Source organism: Cygnus olor, chromosome 22 (assembly GCF_009769625.2).
Source record: "Cygnus olor isolate bCygOlo1 chromosome 22, bCygOlo1.pri.v2, whole genome shotgun sequence".
Taxonomy (NCBI): Eukaryota; Metazoa; Chordata; class Aves; order Anseriformes; family Anatidae; genus Cygnus; species Cygnus olor.
The window spans coordinates 4,666,723-4,684,684 of record NC_049190.1 but is presented as its reverse complement, the minus strand read 5'-3'; the positions used below and the strand labels follow the sequence as shown (position 1 = coordinate 4,684,684).

General features: G+C 41.4%; 1 protein-coding gene across 1 annotated transcript in view; it reads right to left on the bottom strand.

Annotated features, from left to right (window-relative positions):
- Window positions 1-374: 374 nt before the first annotated feature.
- NCAPD3 (non-SMC condensin II complex subunit D3) overlaps window positions 375-17,962 on the bottom strand; it is a 28,619-nt gene continuing 11,031 nt past the window's right edge. Inside the window, exons 14-35 of the mRNA XM_040534545.1 lie at window positions 17,745-17,818; window positions 16,722-16,856; window positions 15,739-15,959; window positions 14,051-14,242; window positions 13,615-13,712; window positions 13,366-13,481; window positions 11,847-11,954; window positions 11,224-11,329; window positions 11,020-11,127; window positions 9,775-10,013; window positions 8,925-9,004; window positions 7,525-7,662; window positions 7,055-7,188; window positions 6,707-6,906; window positions 6,022-6,132; window positions 5,435-5,590; window positions 4,538-4,704; window positions 4,213-4,352; window positions 4,016-4,093; window positions 1,079-1,153; window positions 919-979; window positions 375-828 (exon numbers count right to left, since the gene is read on the bottom strand). Of these exons, the coding sequence (XP_040390479.1) occupies window positions 717-828; window positions 919-979; window positions 1,079-1,153; window positions 4,016-4,093; window positions 4,213-4,352; window positions 4,538-4,704; window positions 5,435-5,590; window positions 6,022-6,132; window positions 6,707-6,906; window positions 7,055-7,188; window positions 7,525-7,662; window positions 8,925-9,004; window positions 9,775-10,013; window positions 11,020-11,127; window positions 11,224-11,329; window positions 11,847-11,954; window positions 13,366-13,481; window positions 13,615-13,712; window positions 14,051-14,242; window positions 15,739-15,959; window positions 16,722-16,856; window positions 17,745-17,818 (2,849 nt within the window). The 3' untranslated portion in view covers window positions 375-716. The remainder of the gene's footprint in view (window positions 829-918; window positions 980-1,078; window positions 1,154-4,015; window positions 4,094-4,212; window positions 4,353-4,537; window positions 4,705-5,434; window positions 5,591-6,021; window positions 6,133-6,706; window positions 6,907-7,054; window positions 7,189-7,524; window positions 7,663-8,924; window positions 9,005-9,774; window positions 10,014-11,019; window positions 11,128-11,223; window positions 11,330-11,846; window positions 11,955-13,365; window positions 13,482-13,614; window positions 13,713-14,050; window positions 14,243-15,738; window positions 15,960-16,721; window positions 16,857-17,744; window positions 17,819-17,962) is intronic.

Genomic DNA, 17,962 nt, shown 5'->3' with positions numbered 1-17,962 from the left:
TAAGATACCAGCGATGTAGTAGAAGAGACTTTGAGGCTGTAGAATTATATAGAAAAAAAAATTATTTGTCAGATCAAGAAGAGGGGAGAAGTTGTGGGTGGAATTAATTCTGTAACCATTTATTTTCATAAAATTTTAATAATTGGAAATAGTACAGTTCAAGAATGGAAATATTCCATATAAAAGAACATTAAGGCTGTTCATACACACAGGAGTTTGCACAACAAATAAGAGGTGATGTAGCGTGCAATTACCAGATTTAGGGGTGTGGCAGTAACAAGCTGTTCTACCTTTGTTCAAATTAAAGCAATTCTAGTATATCACCAAGAGGGACAATGAGGGATCAAGTGAATAAGCTAAGCCACTCACTTCCCTGCAAGCTGTGATAAACGCATTTATTGCAAAGCTCATAGCAACATTACGCTCTTACTTTTCCAAATGGACAAATTATACATCCTGTGAGTGAATAGCAAGCCTCCCTTTATATTGGAGCTTTCTAGTACTTCAGTGAGCTTTGTCAAAAGCAGCAGCAGCTTATAATACATGTATTAGTGCCAGCTTTGCTGCATGTCCATACTCTAGAGAGTTTCACGTTAAAAAAAATAGAAAAATAGATAAGGAAGGCAGGACACCTGTCCACAGTGATTTATAATTACAGAGGAGAGGGACAGATTTCAGACATGATGAAGATTCTGTACAAAAGTTCATTGAAAGGATCAGTTGTCTGGTTTCAGAGGAGTTCTCCGCTGGGACCGTCTCAGAGGGACATGCTGGCTGCTTTTTCTCCTTGCTGGAGACTCTACTTTCCACTCCCGTGGCAGGGATGGTCTGGAACGAAGCACAGTGACCATTTATTTTAAAGCACTCATAACAGTCTTTCTCACTCTGGTTGCTGTTTCAGACCTGGGTTGAACTTACGGTTTCTCTGGTGATGTCAAACAGATAATATCTCTTGGCTGGTCCTCAGCCTCTTTCTTCTCTGCAAATAATGCATACATTTTCATATTTTAAAAATGCCACAGATTTGATCATTTGGGTTTCTTACTTCGTTCAAGTTAGAATCACAAAGATAACTTGCCTGGAGCCGAACCAGGTGTGTGCGTCAAGCTGATGTAACTGACCCCAGCACCAAAAGTCAAGTCATTAATGGTCTCTGAAAGAAAAAACACATCAGCCATCAGCTTGTGACACAGCCAGAGGCCAAGACATGCTGTAGGATAACACTCAAGTGTTACAGAATAAGTATATCCAATTAATTGCAAGCACATATGCACCTCTCTTTTCCGACCCAGCAGATCTCAGTCTCTCTCGTCCAGCCTCAAATCTATGTGCTAAATCTGATGGGCTATCTGTGCACATCAGCTTCATACTCCAGAATTACGGCCTTCCCTGTTCATGGAGGAAATTAATTTAAATATGGGACGCTGGTCATGCACCTCCTTGAACTGCCTTAGGTCACAGAGCCTCACCTCCCACTGAAGACTGGCCATTTTCCACAACTACAGCATCTCCTGAACTGTTCTTAAAAGCAGAGTCAGACCAGTTACTTTGCCTGATGAAGGCAGCACACAGGGCCCTTGAAGGCTGACAAAGGATGTGAGCAGCCCTTCCATGAGGAACTATCTGCAGGCAGACAAGAGGAATCACTTGACAATGTACAATTTAGCTTGCCTGAATAGGCCATACTTGTCAGCTGTCTCTTTCCTGTCATTTATCTCAGGAGAGATGTCACAATATTCAGATTTCTCTTTTCTCAACTCTCTGTTTTATGCTCTTGTTTCCCAGAAGCCTTCACAAGGAATTACAGTAGAAAGTGCTTTATTGGATAGGAAATGGAAACTCTGCTAAAAGGACCTCTCTCTTCAGACTAACAAGGTCTGCTCTTGAACTGCCTCCCTGGCCTGGAAGGGAATCATTGAGACTTGCAGTGGAAACCAGACTTGGTTTAGCTGCCTTAGCTGCCCTCTGAAGACTGCACTGCAAGTCTCCCAATTTTGTGCAGTGTGTGCCTGAACGAGTTAACTTGGTTAATGAAAAATGTATGTGAAAGGTAAGAAGGAAAGGAAGAACTGCCATCAAGGTTCTTCATGCAATCAAAGGTATTATCTTCACGTGTGTTTATGTACCACACTGAAGAAACCTTGCCCAGACCCACTTAGTCATTCTCCAAGTAACGAGCAGGAGAGGTAAGGAGGCCCACAGACAGCAGGGACAGAATGACAGAGCAGTTGAGAGAAGAGAAGCAGTCAAGAGACAGACAGTTGTGCTTAACTTCTCAAGTTAACTGCATCTCCAATAGTTTCAGAATGATACATCAGGCAAAGAAAAATGTTTTCTTCTGCCTGTCTGTCAGCCTGCAAGACCCAGCACCACCATGCAGATGGCTCAACACACAGCAACTTAAGTGCTGCTGCTGTTCTGTACAGTTTGTCTCCCCAGTGGAGGACACATGCTGCCTTGAAACGAAGTAGGAATTCAGCCTCAGTACCACTGCAGATTAACATTCTTCCTCGTTGTTCACCATATGGTGCTTAAGAGAAACAGCCATGCGAGCTTCCAGACAGAGATTTGGCACTTAAAAGATTTTGCTCTCTAAAAACACACCCCTAGTTTTTTGTACAAAGATCATTACTTGCTGCTCAGGCAGCGAAGAGAAACATTGGGGCAGACAAATCTAACCAAACAGTGGAGCATGCAGGGAAGAGAAGGGTCAGATTTTCCAGTGGATGCACTTCACTGCCACTGGTTTGCTCCTGCCTGCTCATGGATGTCAGGTATTTGCAGACTGCCACACAGCTCACTGCCTTATTGGCTAACATGCCGTTGGCTCTCTTGTGTGCATGCAGGTCAGGTGTTTGCACAGGCACAGGCAAACAGGGCACTCAGATGCATCTCTTTCCGGAACATCAGCACTGTCCCATTAAAATTCACAACTGCCTAATGACAGCTGACCAGTCAGACACTCACCCGGACTCCTAACTTAATTGGAGCTCTCTCCTGAGTGGGGAGGGAGTTCATCACACTGAGAAACCACACTACAATGGAGATGACCTAAAGGAGTTCAGCAGTGAACCGACAAAGGAAGGGAATCTACTGCTGAAGCTCAGCTCCATTCGTGAGACTAGATCTGTCTCTTGCAGAAAGCAACACTGCAGAATGCTCTGGGGCTGTCAGAAAACATTCCAATAAAACGTAACTTTTGAATATCAGGCTTTGTGAGACGGCAATTCAGCTGCAGTGGATATAAGCAGAGCAGACTCACAATTTGTGTATGAGAGATTCCTCACTGTGTGTTTTTTCTTTAACATCCACAGCGGAGTAGAAAAACAAATGCTCAGTTCTACTCTTTCTTTGGGTAGAACACACACACGCATTCAGAAACTACCGTGCAGGTTATTAATCCTTCTTGAGCAGCTCTCTGTGCTATCTCACAATGGACACCGCTCACTGCCTGCTCTAGTGACAGAAGCAGGTCATAGCTCACCTGGGATCTTTTGTTTGGACAACAGGAATCCCTTGTCTTAGAGCTGGAAAGGACTGGACCGTGAGTATTTCCCTCTGCAGCAGGGTTCTGTAGCTCAGTCTAAAGGTGCTAAGCTATGCTTCCAGGGTTAAGGAGAGCGAGTGTCTCAATGCAACAGAATTCTGCGCATCTCTCACAAGCTGCTAAGGAGCTCTGACAACATGCCTTCCCAGCACCCCGTAGTTGATGAAAGAAGAAAAGGCAGTGGATTTGCAGTTTCAGCAGCCCAAAATAAATGCTCTCCTGCACCAACTCAATACTGTAACACCCTGTGACATGTAAATGGAAACCATACTGGAATGCCCTTTCCCATGTACACTATTCATCTGAGACCTTCAATTTCTGAATAGCTCTTATTTACCACAGCCATTTAGAAAATAAGTAATCTGTAGCTAACACTGACTAACTTTCTCTGCTCTTTAGGGGAGCCACCCCTCTCTCAGAGAATGAGGGCTCAGTTCAATTTGGAAAGAGTTCTGTTGGGTTACTTACGTTCTGGTGTGCTGATTGCACGGCCCACCACAGAAACATTTGCTCCAGTAGATTGTTGATTCACACTTTGAAAAGATACTAGAAATAACAAGAAAATCATTAAGAACAGAAATGCTCAGAGAACTCAAGGGTCTAACAACCAGGCTGTGTCAACTAGTCTAGTCCAATGGTGAATCATTTTGTAGCGAGCTTCCTACCTTGCTTGCTGCCAGTTGTGCTCGATGGAAACAACAGAGCTGATAATCTTCCCCCAACACTCTTGCTGCGTTGCTTGTTTCTGTCCTCCACCGCTTTCCGGGCAGAGTTCAGGATGGCAAGCGTGCTCAAAGATGTTGGCCTACAGATGAGATGCTTCTTATGAGAGAAAGTTCTGTCCCTCCCAGTCCTTTACGATCTCAGACTCCTTTGTTAACAAGGTTACGCTGCACCATTGGTGACTTTCGTAACACTAAGCAAGGAGTGGATAAACAAAGCAACAGCCCTGTAGAATATCGTAACCAGTAATAAAGAGAAAAACCATACCTGCGACCAAGTAATGGTTGTTTCAGAACATCAGCTCTAGGTGTAGTAAACTCAGAAGGCACAGAGGTAGGACATGATCGAGGGGATGAGGGCTGTCTCCTAACAGGGGACTGGGAATTATCATTCCTGCCACCAGAAGGAACAGCTGTCTCCAAAGATGGAGGTTGCTACAGAAAAGAAGGAAGAATCACATGTAACAATAGTCACAAATGCAGAAAACCCTAGACATGAGACACTTACACCTACTTGCTGTGTGATCGAATCCTTTGTGGGATGGACGTAAAGGGGTGCTAGGGAGAAAGAGTTTATGGGACAAAGCTTTAACAAGAAACAAATAGTAAGTTCTGATGGGATATATATGTCCCAGTTTAGAGGTCTATATATAGGTGCTCTTTAAAGTCAGGTTGCCAGGGTAAAAATCATCTCATCTTAAGGTAGGTATCTAAAATAATTCAGGACAAATGAACTAAGCACATGCTTATTTATTTCCATTGACTTTAAATGAGGATCTGCATGACTAGCACAGATGTAAGTTTCCATTCTGTATAAATCTAAAAATCAGCCAAAATTAATCCTTTTCTGTTTGACCTGTTTATCATTACCACTCTGGAAACAGAGAGCAACACAGCATATAAGGACAGACAGTGGGAAATTAGACTTGTCCTTCCCTTTAAATTGAATTATTTTTATGTTAATTGTTGCTCCTCTTTAGCCAGTGTGTGTTGTTTGTTGTTGTTCTAAGCATATCAGATGACTGAAGCCAAAGCTTCTTGTCAGCAAATGCACAGGGGTATGAAAACATTACCATGTCCACAGACATATAGAGTCTGGGTTCTGAAAAAGTTTGTGTACAAATAGAAGAGACAGCACGCATATGGACTTAATGGTCCCAACAACCTCTGCCTGCAATGCTGAGACATGCTCTTGGTCTGACTCCTTCTCCCTGTCCAGCTGCTCTTCGTATTTCTTCATATCGTACTCCAGCTCGGCTGCCAGCTGCTTGTCCACAGCAAAGAAGTCTTTGATTTCATTTCGGTAATCTTGCATCACTTCCTGGAGCAATAAGGAATGTTTAAACTCTTTCAGAAATCTCTCCTGAATACTGATTCATGTCTCCATTCAGATCACAGCTGCTTAAGTGCAAAAGGAAATACCAGTTGGTAGAGCAGAGGTGTTTTTAACAGACTAAGAGTTGAAATTCCAATTTGTACTTCAGAACATGAAAAAGCTTTCCAGCATTCAAGCTTTCTGCCCACGTTCCATGAGGAGGCTCACACGTAACACACTGTGAGATCCTTATCTAAAATCCCTCCACCTCCTACCTTATTTAACACAGTGGCAGTGTCACAACATCATATGCCTTCCAAATTTCCTTCTAAGAAGACTGTTCGTTCCATTACTGATTGCACATCTAACACATTAAATTAAGAGAGGGGAAAAAAACCAACAACAAACCACAATAACAAGAAAACACTTCCTCTTACCCGTAGGTAGTTCATAAGGTCCCTAAGAGCTGGGATCTTCTTCTGCTCCATCAAAGACTTCAGTGATGTGATTATTGGGATGATGTTTTCTACGAAGTTCTTCTTTTGAACCTTTTTCAAACAAGGCATGACATAAACATAGTTACGAAATGCAATAAAGGAGAAGTCACTCTGGTGTTAGATGAATGGCCTAAGCGAGAGGAACTATCACAATTAAGTCTGCTTTTATGCTGCATGCATGTACATAGGCTTTCAAGATTTACCACCAAGTCAGTTTACACACTGAAGGCAAATTGCCAAAAAGCGCACCAAAACCCAATGTTATGTTCAGATGCTTTCTCAATAAGAGATCTGTGGAACAAATTTAACCTAGCATAGCTTCACTGATTTCAGAGGAAATGAACATTTGTTCATTTCAACTGACCAGTCAAGTACCAGCATCCATTACAAATTACAAATCCAGCATTAACACTGTTTTCATGACACACATTGCCTACACAGGTGCCCTCAGATCAGAGCAGATCTACAGACAGAGCCTGGTTAACACTATGCACGTACAGTATGTCCTTGGCATTGTTATGTTACATGGATAATTTTTGTTTAAAGTTTCTCCATCACAGAAAAGTAAAAGTCCTCCCAGCATGGTGGACAGCCCTCTTCCCGCACCAGATTAAGTGCCATTTACCTGTGAAATGAGCTTTTTTTGTGCTGCTTGCATGACAGCATTGGCCATTGCCAATTCGTCATCTTCAGGCTGAATGTCCTCATCAGGTTTTGATCTCATAGTTGATAACTTGATTTCTTTGCAGCTAAGGATTGCAAATGTATCTGAGAGCAGCTCACTGGCTTCCATGTCCAGTGGAAGATCCTTATCCACAAAGCATGCTGCAACAGGCAGGGAAGAAGTAAAAAACATTTTACTGGGAAAAGCAGTGCCAGGAAAGTCAAGAATTTACTGCCGGACTCACGGCTTTTATAGACACCAGTTGTTTGCCAGATTTGTCGTCATATTTTCGTAAAGACAGACCCCTACCTAGGACACTGTGGCTGATCTTTGTTGTAATGTTGAACCTCTGCTCATCTGTAAAATGGTCCAGAAGGAACCTGTAGATATGCATCCTTTTTTCTTTGTTATCTTTTCCTTTCAGAGAGAAGAGATTCTTCGCCCTGTAGTAGAGCAAGATATTTTACATGGATCAAGTCACATTATGCGATCTCTCAAAAATAATAAGGCTTTAAATCAAAAAGAAACATTTGAATGTCACTTTTAAGACCCATAAGCCTGTTAGGATATCACAGGTTCCCACAAATTACGTGCAGAAGTCCTCCCAGAAGTGTCACAGTGTTAAATTAAGTGTTCTGCCTTCCCTATCTCCCTGAGCTGTTTCCCCCTTTTTGCATAAGTAATTACAAACCACCAGGAATGCTTTGCTGAAACCAAAGACTGCGTGGCCATACAATTCATCATTTAGCAGTACGACGATACAAATGTGCTCAACTGACCGCTCGCTCTGGGGGAACCTGTTGTACTTCTCATGTTTCTCATAGCTATTGAAATGGAAGATGCATTCAATGAAGTGTTGGGAGAACATTACTGGATTCCTCTTCAGTAGGAGATGCACCAAGCAGAACTCTCCAAACCTGGAAGGGAGGAAAAGGAAGAATTTTACCAGACAGCTTCTAAAAGCCACCCCTGAAACACAGTGTAGGGTCACAAGCAGTAAAGCAGGAAGATGAGTCTCCCAAATCTCCCTGAATACCACATTTAATTCTTGCCCAGCTACATCAGGGTTTGAACAAGGATACCACCTTATTGACTTTAAGCTCTTTTTCATCCAGAAAAATACACTTTTTCAGCATCCACAATACTACTATGCTTCTTGCCATTAAAGCAGAGACAGAAATAAATTTCAACTTGAATCCAGGCACAGCACTTTCATTATTTATACGACTTAAGTTCCATTGTGGCTGGGACACAGTACTTTGCAAAAAGTTAATCACCACAAGTCCTCCAAGAGCTGAAAGTCAATCTCAGACTTGAAGAAAGTATTTTTGTCTGGATGCAGCCACTGAATGCACATGCAAAGAAAAAGGTCCCTGATGAAGTAGCAGCGTGTTTCACAGCTAAAGCTCTAGGAACGACATGTTGCAATGCCACCATCTACTGGAAAGCCATTTTTACACATTAAAAACCCACTGAAGAGAAAAGAAGATGTGAATATGCACTAGTAAGCAACAATAGATTGATGGCCCTGGAAAGACCAATCTGCAACTTGAGCATTCCAGGTAGAAACAGTAGAAAGCTCTCCAAGCCTTCAGTGAATCCAGCATCCCCACACAACCTACCACCCCCTTGGAGGAATGTGCCTCCCTCTCATTTCTCATATAACAGAGAAGCTTAAGACTTTGAAACATACAAAAGCTTCATAAATGCGCACTTAAGGTCAGCGTGCATAACTCTTCTAATAAGTCAAAATATTACAAAGTGTGGTACAAAGCTTAAAAAGACAAGACACACATAAGAAAAAGGAATTTCTAACCCTATTCCTAAAGCAAAACCAACACACAATACAGAGAAAACCACAAGGAAGATTTCATAAAGGCTTGTTTCAAAAATTCCTTTTTCCTGGGTATCTGAGAGTCAAAAATAGAGCAGAGCTGCACGTTTTGAAGACAGCTTGCTACACTGGGACCTTCAATTGACTTGTAAAGAGGTTCACCACTCCTTTGCTACCATTCCAGACCCTAAAGTGTTAACAACTGTAGAAGCGAAGAGGTTAATGAGAGAATTCTTTGCTCTCTCACTGAAATTTTTCTTCACATGGTGAAGGTGCAAGATCAAAACTTTTTGAGTACATCTCTGATCTTCAACTCCTACAGTATTTTACAGATGAGTATTTTACCTGGCAATATCTGGATTTGGATCCACCAAGACGCTGACAAAACGGAAGAAGAGACAATCTTTCCATTTCACGAACTCTTCCTATAAGGATAGGACAGACAATAAGTTATCAGCCTGAACCAGGAAAAATTCGGGTGTGAATCTTCAGACTGCAGCCAGGGCAATATATGGTGGAGCCTAACAGAACGTGCATCAGGCAAATAAGCAAACTATAGAACTTCACCCACACGTACACAAAATAAACCTAAAAAAGAGAATGTTCTGGGGGATACTTTAAGCAGAATAAATGCCACAGCAGCAATCCTCTAGGTTTACCACAGATACCAATAAAAAAGTAGAATCAAGAAAAATCTGCTCTCCAATGCCAAAGACACAGATGCTATTCAACACTGTTCTCAGAGCCAAATGCACTCCAGATCTGCCTTGTTTGGCTTCATCTGAACACTGGGAGGGCAAACATTGTCAGCCACTCAACATTCACAACCTTAAAACAATAAGCAGAGACAGCAGGAGAAAAAGGTGCTGTGATGTTTTTTTATATTCATTCCTATAGGAGTGAAATGCAAGGGAGTTCAAAGAAATATAAAGCAGATGAGAGAGGAGATAACCGTTGAATAAAAATAATCTTGTTATCCAACTGTGCTAAGTGTCATTGAGGAGAGTTTTGCCTACCTCACAAAAAAGAGCAGTACCAAAATACGTGTTTGAAGTTATTTTAAATTAGGGTAGATTGCAGCAATGCTCCAGAATCAATTTATAAGCAATACATCCGCTGGCCAGGTTGCCAGCATTTAGCACAACTGAGGTAACTGAAGCAGGCTGTCAGACACATGCTTAGGACCACTGTTTACCTGCAGAAGGTTGGTAAGCAGGATCAGCGTCTGCTTACGGATGAAGGGGTGTGGGTCTTTCAGACACAACGAAATGCTGGGAATGTATCTGTCCACCATGGTGGTGTAGCGGATGCACAGGTCGCACATAACGATGACGACGTTATTGCGAACAGCCACATCATGCGACACCTCCAGTTCTCGAGCTAGAGCTGCAATGCATTTCTTTGCCAGATCTTCATGCTGCAAACACAGTTTACCTGTGAAATGTGGATGAGACTGTCAGTGCTGTGAATATATTCTTCTTCCTAACCAACACAGCCCAGCTTACTGCCTCCTTTGAGACCAGTGTGAGCCAAGAGGAATCAGGAAGCAAACAGGGGAATAAACAAGAAACACAAGATGAAACTTGATGAGCAATCTGCACAACCTCTCAAAGAGATTATACTTCAAGGAGTTCTTCCAAACTCTTCTTAGACCTATAGTGTGGGTCTCAATGCCAAATTCCCTCCTTCACAGAGAACTATTCCTGTGTATAGGGTATTATTCAAAGCAGCTAAAAAGAACAGCCCCAGCTGTCATAGGCATAGCAGGGAGACACCCACCTCTAAGAGCATCTCTAAACCAACTTAAAATAAAATAGCCCGCATGCTAACATCACTTCTTCCTAACTGTTTCTAAGCTCTGTACAAAAAGTATTCTCAACTGCTTTGGGAAGTTTAAAAGAATGATATTAAAGAGATCTGTGGTTATGAACAAAAGTACTACAAAACCAGTTTCACTTAGCACTCTTCATTATACTGCAGATGCAGATTTGACCAGGCTTCTATCACATGGTCATTTGTACTAAGGAGGACAAGTAACTATGTACAGTCATTCTGCTCTGAACTGTACCAGGTTTTCTTCATCCCGTGTTGAGCACCTTACTACAGGTAAGAGGATCTCTCAGCCAGCAACCAATTCTGAGTACAAGGCCAGCACAAATTTGCATCGCTAACTGTTTATCACTTGCACACCTATCTCGGAAAAATGCATTAACGGACTTGAAAAATAGTTGCATGCACGGTAGTATTTTTATGTTTTGTGCAACTTGTTACCATGGATATCTGCATTGCTAAAAGCTATGAACTGAGGCAACACAAACACTGAGCACTGTGCCTATCTGTTATAACAGACATGGCTTTGGAACAGAATTTAACCAGGAAACAGACAGAAAGGGTGGGAATTGGATGAACAAGGGCAGTTCTGCTGCAGGACAGTGCTTACCTAGAGTAATGAATGCATGAGCTCTGATCACTGGAGGCATAGCTGATCCTCTAAATTGGGACAGTGGCTGAGAAGCTGGAATTTCCTCACCATCTAGAGAACTCGACACTACGAAAGAACAGGTCAGGAATGAAAACATGCTTTTTGGGTAACAGTGTTGTTCGTAAAAGCGAAATTAAAGGCAGTAAGGAAAGAGTGCCTCACATTGGTTAGAAGAAGCCAGAATGGACTGAATCAAAAGAAAGATGCGTTTCTCCACTTTGGCTGGACACAGCTGTGCAGCCTCACCCAAGGTGAAGAGGTGTCTCACCTACAAAGAAAAAAGCAACACTCGGGTCAAAAGGCAAGTCAGCAGGAATCAGTACAGTTACTTCTCCAAAGACAACTTAAAATTCCCTCAGTCCTTTCAAGGAGACAGCAGCTAGAGAATAGAAAGTGAACCTTTGAAACAGAAGTGAGGAGTGTGTTTAATATACTATAAAACCTCCCTATATGCTAACAATATCTAGATAAACCTTAAAGAATTCTACACATTTTATAGGCTTCATTCCAAACAGACAATCTAAAAAGTATGACTGGAAAAGCAAAGAAAAAAAACCTGTCATTTTATTAAAAATACAATGGGCATCATATCCTTAAAGCAATTTCTAACGTATAAAACTGCTGTACATTCTCAGGCTCACAGATACGAGATCCCATTACCATATACACAAAGTGTGTGCATCAGTACTTTCCCATGTAATAGTTACTGGCACAAACTCTGTAGAATACCCATTTTGAGAATACCTACGTCATTTGACCAGTCCACAAAGGGGAACCAAACTTACAAAGAGATCTTCTTGCAATTGCTCCGCTCCATCTTCTTTGAGGACTATATTCGAAATATAACTTTCACAGGTGGTTACTAAGTCTCCATACACCTGGTCGAGCAGCTTCTGTTCCATAACAAAACAAAATTTGGCACTTTAATTAAACACAATGTAGACACGATACATCTCCACACACAAATCCTCAATTTGAAAACCCTTCTATACTTTTAATAATCTAGGTCCCGTTGAAATCCATCAGACTCTGTCTGACAGCCTTTTTCCTGCACATCAAAGTGCCAAAACAGCCTGAAGAACCTGGCTTTCAGTGATCCACAGGCCTAAGTTTACTTCATTATAGAAATCCCATCGGTTTAAACAAAAAGAATTTAGGTGACTTTTCCACTTATATCCAGTGCATTTGAGGTTGTCTGTATGAATTTTAAAATGTTGTTTCAAAACTGTGGTTCCATTCAAATGAAAATATTATGCAAATTCCAAGCGGGAGGGAGAACCAAAAAAGCTAGTCATCTGCCAGATTGTGAATGAGAATAAAACATCATTCCTCTCTTTTTTTACCATCTAAAACTTGTAGCATAAGAAACTAAATACATGTATGTATGGCAGTTATGCTGTTAAAGCTGCTGAAGTAGCCAACGTATAGGTACACCTGCACTCAGTTGCAAGTTAACATATTGTAATGACTATATCTAACAGAGAGGATTTTCAGATTGTGAATTTAAAAAATAAAACAATACAAAAAAAGAAAAACAACAAAAAAGCAACAAACCGAACCATCAATCCACCCTGGCCTCTGAAGAATGGCATATGCAGTTTAGCACTAGTTACTAAACTTCATTGGGATGCCTATTATAAAACAACTGTCATCAATATTAAAAGAGAATCACAACACATACATCATTAGCAAGAGAGGCTTGCACTAGTTCTAGCTTCTCTGTGACTGTGCTCAGGCTGACATCACTATTTTACCAGCAAAATGTAGCTCACCTCACTACTAAACAAAGCTATGCCATAAAGCAAATGGGGAACTTGGCAGAAAAAAAAGTGCAAATGATGCGTTACTAACCCCATGTTTGGGCTCATGAAAGAGGCCTAGAAAATGTGTGTATCTACAGCAGCTCTCGTATAGAATAGTCAGAGCTTACAGGATAAACCTATGGCTTCTAACTGGACCAAGCCCAAGAAATAGCTGCTACTGTAGCGGCAGAGCAATAGGTCTCCTTTAGGAATGCTGTAAACTTGGACAGAAGGTCAGTGCAAGGCATTTCAGCTGTAAAACAAAACCAAAAACTCTGAGGAAAGACCTCTACAAGGCCATCCTTAGCTAGACGATGCTCTCCAACAAAATTGCAGCGTACCAAGTAAGACAGCTAAGCAGAACAGACTTGAGTTGCTGCAGACAGATCATCTTTGTTTAGTGAGCTAATCAACCAACAGACTGGAGACAGAAGTTGCCTTCAAGAGAAAGCCCTCCCAAGTGTGAGACAAGCTATTTTAAAAAGTGTATTTTAAGTCACACCTGTGTCTTCTCTGGTACATCTGCATACGCATGGCAGAGCTTCTGCAGAGTTTCTGCAGCTGGGCTAATCACCTCCAAGGGACATCGAAACTCTCTCAGCCAGCAACTGATGTTATCTGAAAAGGAGACCACACACATAAAATGAGCGTTTTTTAAGCTAATCAACTGCTCGTGGAGAAGAAATAACTGCTAAGCTGTGAGACAAAACCTGAACTCTGCCTTCCACTCTGCAGCTTTTCAGTCACTCACCAATCAGCCTCTCGCAGGTGCTCCTAGGGAGGTGCTTTGCGACATGACTGATGACACACAGTATATGTCCTATAGTGTCAGTGCTCGTGTTCTGCTGCCTGAAAAACAGCAGCGTGGACAAACCAAAATTAATGCTGCGGAACACCACCAAACCACAGTAGAAAAATCCTTTCACCTTGGCTATGTATTATCAAGGCAGACTTGTCAAACCAAATGAAAACTCCAAAAGCTTAATGTAAGACTTCATTACTGCACAAATCTGTGGGCCATTACACCTGCTTCCTAGCTGCACAGACCAGTTGCCTGAATAAAGAATGGTGATCTAAGCAGCACTTTGCCTGTCAAAGGACAGAAAGTGCTCCCTTACATTCCTCCTTATCTTTACTCCTGCCTCTATCCTGCAGAACGGAGGGAAGAGTTCAAAGCACATGTATACCTGCTGACACTGTCCCAGGATTCAATGACCTTGGAATAATCCAGCTTGGGTGAAGAACCTGCCACCTTAGCAAGCAACATCCAAGCTGGCACAGCATGCTCCGTTTCCACATGAGACATCACGTTATTGATGAAAGTGGAAGAGAATTTTTTCTGCTGGGACCAAATATAAAAAGCTTTGTTCATGTAACGGCTACAAGGAAGAAAGAAAGAAACACAAGTTAAACAAGGAGCGAACAAAACACTTGCTCTTGGACACTGCCAGTAAAACCCAGCATCTCAGTCCAGGATACGCTGGAAAACACAAGAAAGCTGTTATCACTTCACATTCTTACTTCCCAGAATATGTAAAGATTTCCACTACATATTTCACTAGCAGGATTTTTGGTCACACTTTCAGTTACCTGCTCTGATGGTTACAGTTCAGATCAGTTACCAGTCCTACTGCATTACAGAGCTGCCACACAAGCACGAATATAGTGCAGCGTGTCAGTGAGACAGGAGAACTGGTATCACAACGAATCAAGAAAAACATTTCAGCAACCTGTACCAAAGACTTTCTAGTTTTTATTTGAACACCCATAATGGAACAGGATGCTATGATGTTGAGGCACCACAAGCTGCCCGTTTTTCTGTTTAGCCCTAGTTACCCACTTCACACAGAAAGAGTTCTAATATTTTTCAAGCTGTAAGGTACTCACTCTAAGGTCATGAAGTAGAAGGTGCCACAACTCTGCAAACTATGTCATAAAATAGCCCAAATTAGATCACTGACAGTGGTACAGATTGGCAAGGCAGCACAACCAGCATCTCATTTTCTATTTCAGAGCTATTATGCCCTGTTGACTAATAAACATACAGCTGTCTTTGATCAATGTTGTGTCCCTGCCATACTGTGTTATCCCATTTCTTCTGCTTCATCCCACAGCATTCTGCAAAAGGCAGAATAACTCTGTTTGTCATAAGACAAGTAACATATTGTACATCAGAATTAATAAAAGGAGATCTTCTCCTTTCTTTATATATCCTCTCTTACTTCTGTCATCAGAACACCTCCATTTAACATTCATGCTGCTATCAACACACCAAGAATAGCAGGTGACATTCCCGTATATGAACACTAGAGTTCAGGGAGATTGCACAGGTAACAAGAGCAAATAAAAACACTTGACACAAAGCAAAACTGCACTCTTCTCACCAGCTGCCAATGTGTCTGTTTGACAGTTCCTCTGTCCTAAGAGCTGGCAGAGCAGCACAAGCAGCTCACAACGTGATAGCTTCCATCCCTAGCAGCAGTATGCACTTACATTAACTGCTTCAAGCTGAAGATTCAAATAGCTTAAAAAAAACCAACCCACCAATAAATTTAGTTTCTTGCCCTTGTGCAGTAGACAGCTCATGCATTTAAATAATACGTAAACTATGATACATAATGGTCTGTGGTCACACGAGGAATAGGAGAGCTGAGAGTATAAGCTCATGCTCCTATCCTAGTCCTCTGGTCAATAGGCAATTTCCTACTATAAAGAAAAAGCTGCACATTCCAATACAATCAAAAGTTTAAAAAAAATATGGATTTTGTCCACGAATGCTAATGTACTAAAGGCAATAAAGACATCCAGGGCACTAGACAAAGTGCTGTTATGGAAATGCCAGCAAAACCCCCAATGTAGAGAGAGACACACTTACCTCAGCTCCTGGCTCTCTGAAGTCAAGAGGGTAAGGAGCTCCCATGCTAGAGCCTGCTTTTCATCTTCGCTCTGGAACTTCTTATAATGCTTTATATGCTGCAACAAGACCTGATCAAGGCAATCCAAGGCCTTTTCTTGAACAGAACTTTCAGTGTCCATCACAACAGGCACAACTCCGTGTAACCAGGCCTTCTGCACCAGGACGTTATCATGCTGAGACTGAGAGAAACACACTTCATATTAAAAACACTTCTTAGTTATTATATGGTCCTATATGCACAGGTAAGATCAGCAAGGACCTAGAAACCTTGAGAGTCATCTATCAACTTTTGAAATACATTTTAATAAGCCAGCATACTGCTCAACTAGCACTGTGATATGGCAGCATATGGGACAAGGGAACAAATTTCCTTAACACCACACAAGGTATGATTGTAACTATGATCAGGCTACCTGGGGTAAAGTACTGTAATACTTTTTTGTTTTCTTTTTAAACCCTATAGATAATTGCAATAGTATCGCAATAAAGCTGTACAGCAGATGATTTAACACTAAAACCAAAGAGCTTTGATTAATATCAACCTTACGCTCCAACACTAAGTTACTAAACCTTTGAGAATAAATAGAAGAGGAAAAACATTACAGTGCTATCATCTGCATATTACATCTCAGTGAAGTGATTCAGATTTCCCCCCCGCTAACTTGAGAAGGCCAGCAACATAAGCATTTTCTCCATGACATATAAATCAACAGTCAGGAATATAAATGTTTCCAACAGCTGGAAGCATCCTACATAAATCACAAGTATGTGTAAGTTACGACTTCAAGTCAAAAGACAATAAAAAAATAAAATGCAGTCCTAAAACAAAATTTGGTGAACGAACAACTGACGTGTACCAGATTTGCCTGTGTCCTCCTCATTTCAACCTACACTTCATCCACCTCAGGTCTGGATAAGAGTTCATGGTATTTTTTTCTCACCACAAGGAGCTCTGTTATAGACTGCAAGGCCTGCTTCCGCACAGAAACAGCAGGGTCCCGGCAACGGTCCTGAAGAGTGGACAAATCTTCTGCAGTACAAGGGATCACTTTGTGTTTCAGGATGTTCATAAAAACCTGGAAGTCAAATACCCACACAATTTTGATGGGAATACAGGCCAAGAGCACTGGGTAACAAATCAAAAATATATTCTACTCCCCATTAACTTCAACTAGAGATTAAAGTATCTCACTGAGAGCAAAGAATAATATTAATAATTTCCAAGTACTGGGCAGAACTTAGTACAGAAAGCATCCTTCCAGTCATTCAGATTTTAAAACAGAATTCTGTATAGAATTAGTGTCACAATTTCCCCTTGAAACTGACATTTCTCTTGCATGACTTATGTCTCTTACCCAGCGATAAAGGGGGGGAACTGAAAAGCCTCTCAACAAAACAGTTATAAATCCTACACTTGAGAAGCTCAAAACAGCCTGGGAACTGAAGGGGAAGAACTGGGGGAAAGAAGACTAATATAAAGTCAGTCAACAGCAGATGCATATTTAATAAAATGATGAAATTTTCATTGAAGAATCTCTTTTAAAGCTCATGACTTAATTAGAAAGAATTAAGCAACAAGCAAAGCAAGGCATTCCTCAAAAGGATGGTACGTATAACCTAACATCTCTGTTAACAAGGCTGAAACAAAATTAAGCACCCATTATGCCTGAGTTTATAAGGAAGTCACTCAAGTTGAACGGCTATTGACACTTGAAAAGAGGCTCTCTAAGTGATGGAGTAAGTGAATGCCAGCAAGAATACTAGAAAAACTTTTCGTCATCATGCTTGCATTATTTACTTATGAGGAACTATTAAACAAGACCTTTTTAAGGCTTATAAACATTCTGTAGGAATAGCAAAAAACTACAGATGGGCAAACTGCATACAGTTTGTTATTGCCTGATTATTTTAACTTCATTCTGGGTAATCACGCAGAACAAGAACACAGGCAGAAAACACTGTACCTGGAGAGCAGATTTCCTCACGTTGGTTTTCTCATCCCCAACTCTCAGTCTGAGCATGGCCACAATTTCCTTTCCTATCCAAAACCATGATAAAAAGAAATTATAACACCCACCTAGACAGACTTCCCCCCACCATTTTGCAGTGCTAACATGCAGTATGCTGCGCAGAAACGAGGAGGGACACAGCTCTGAACTTGGCTGAGCAATAATTTGTTCCC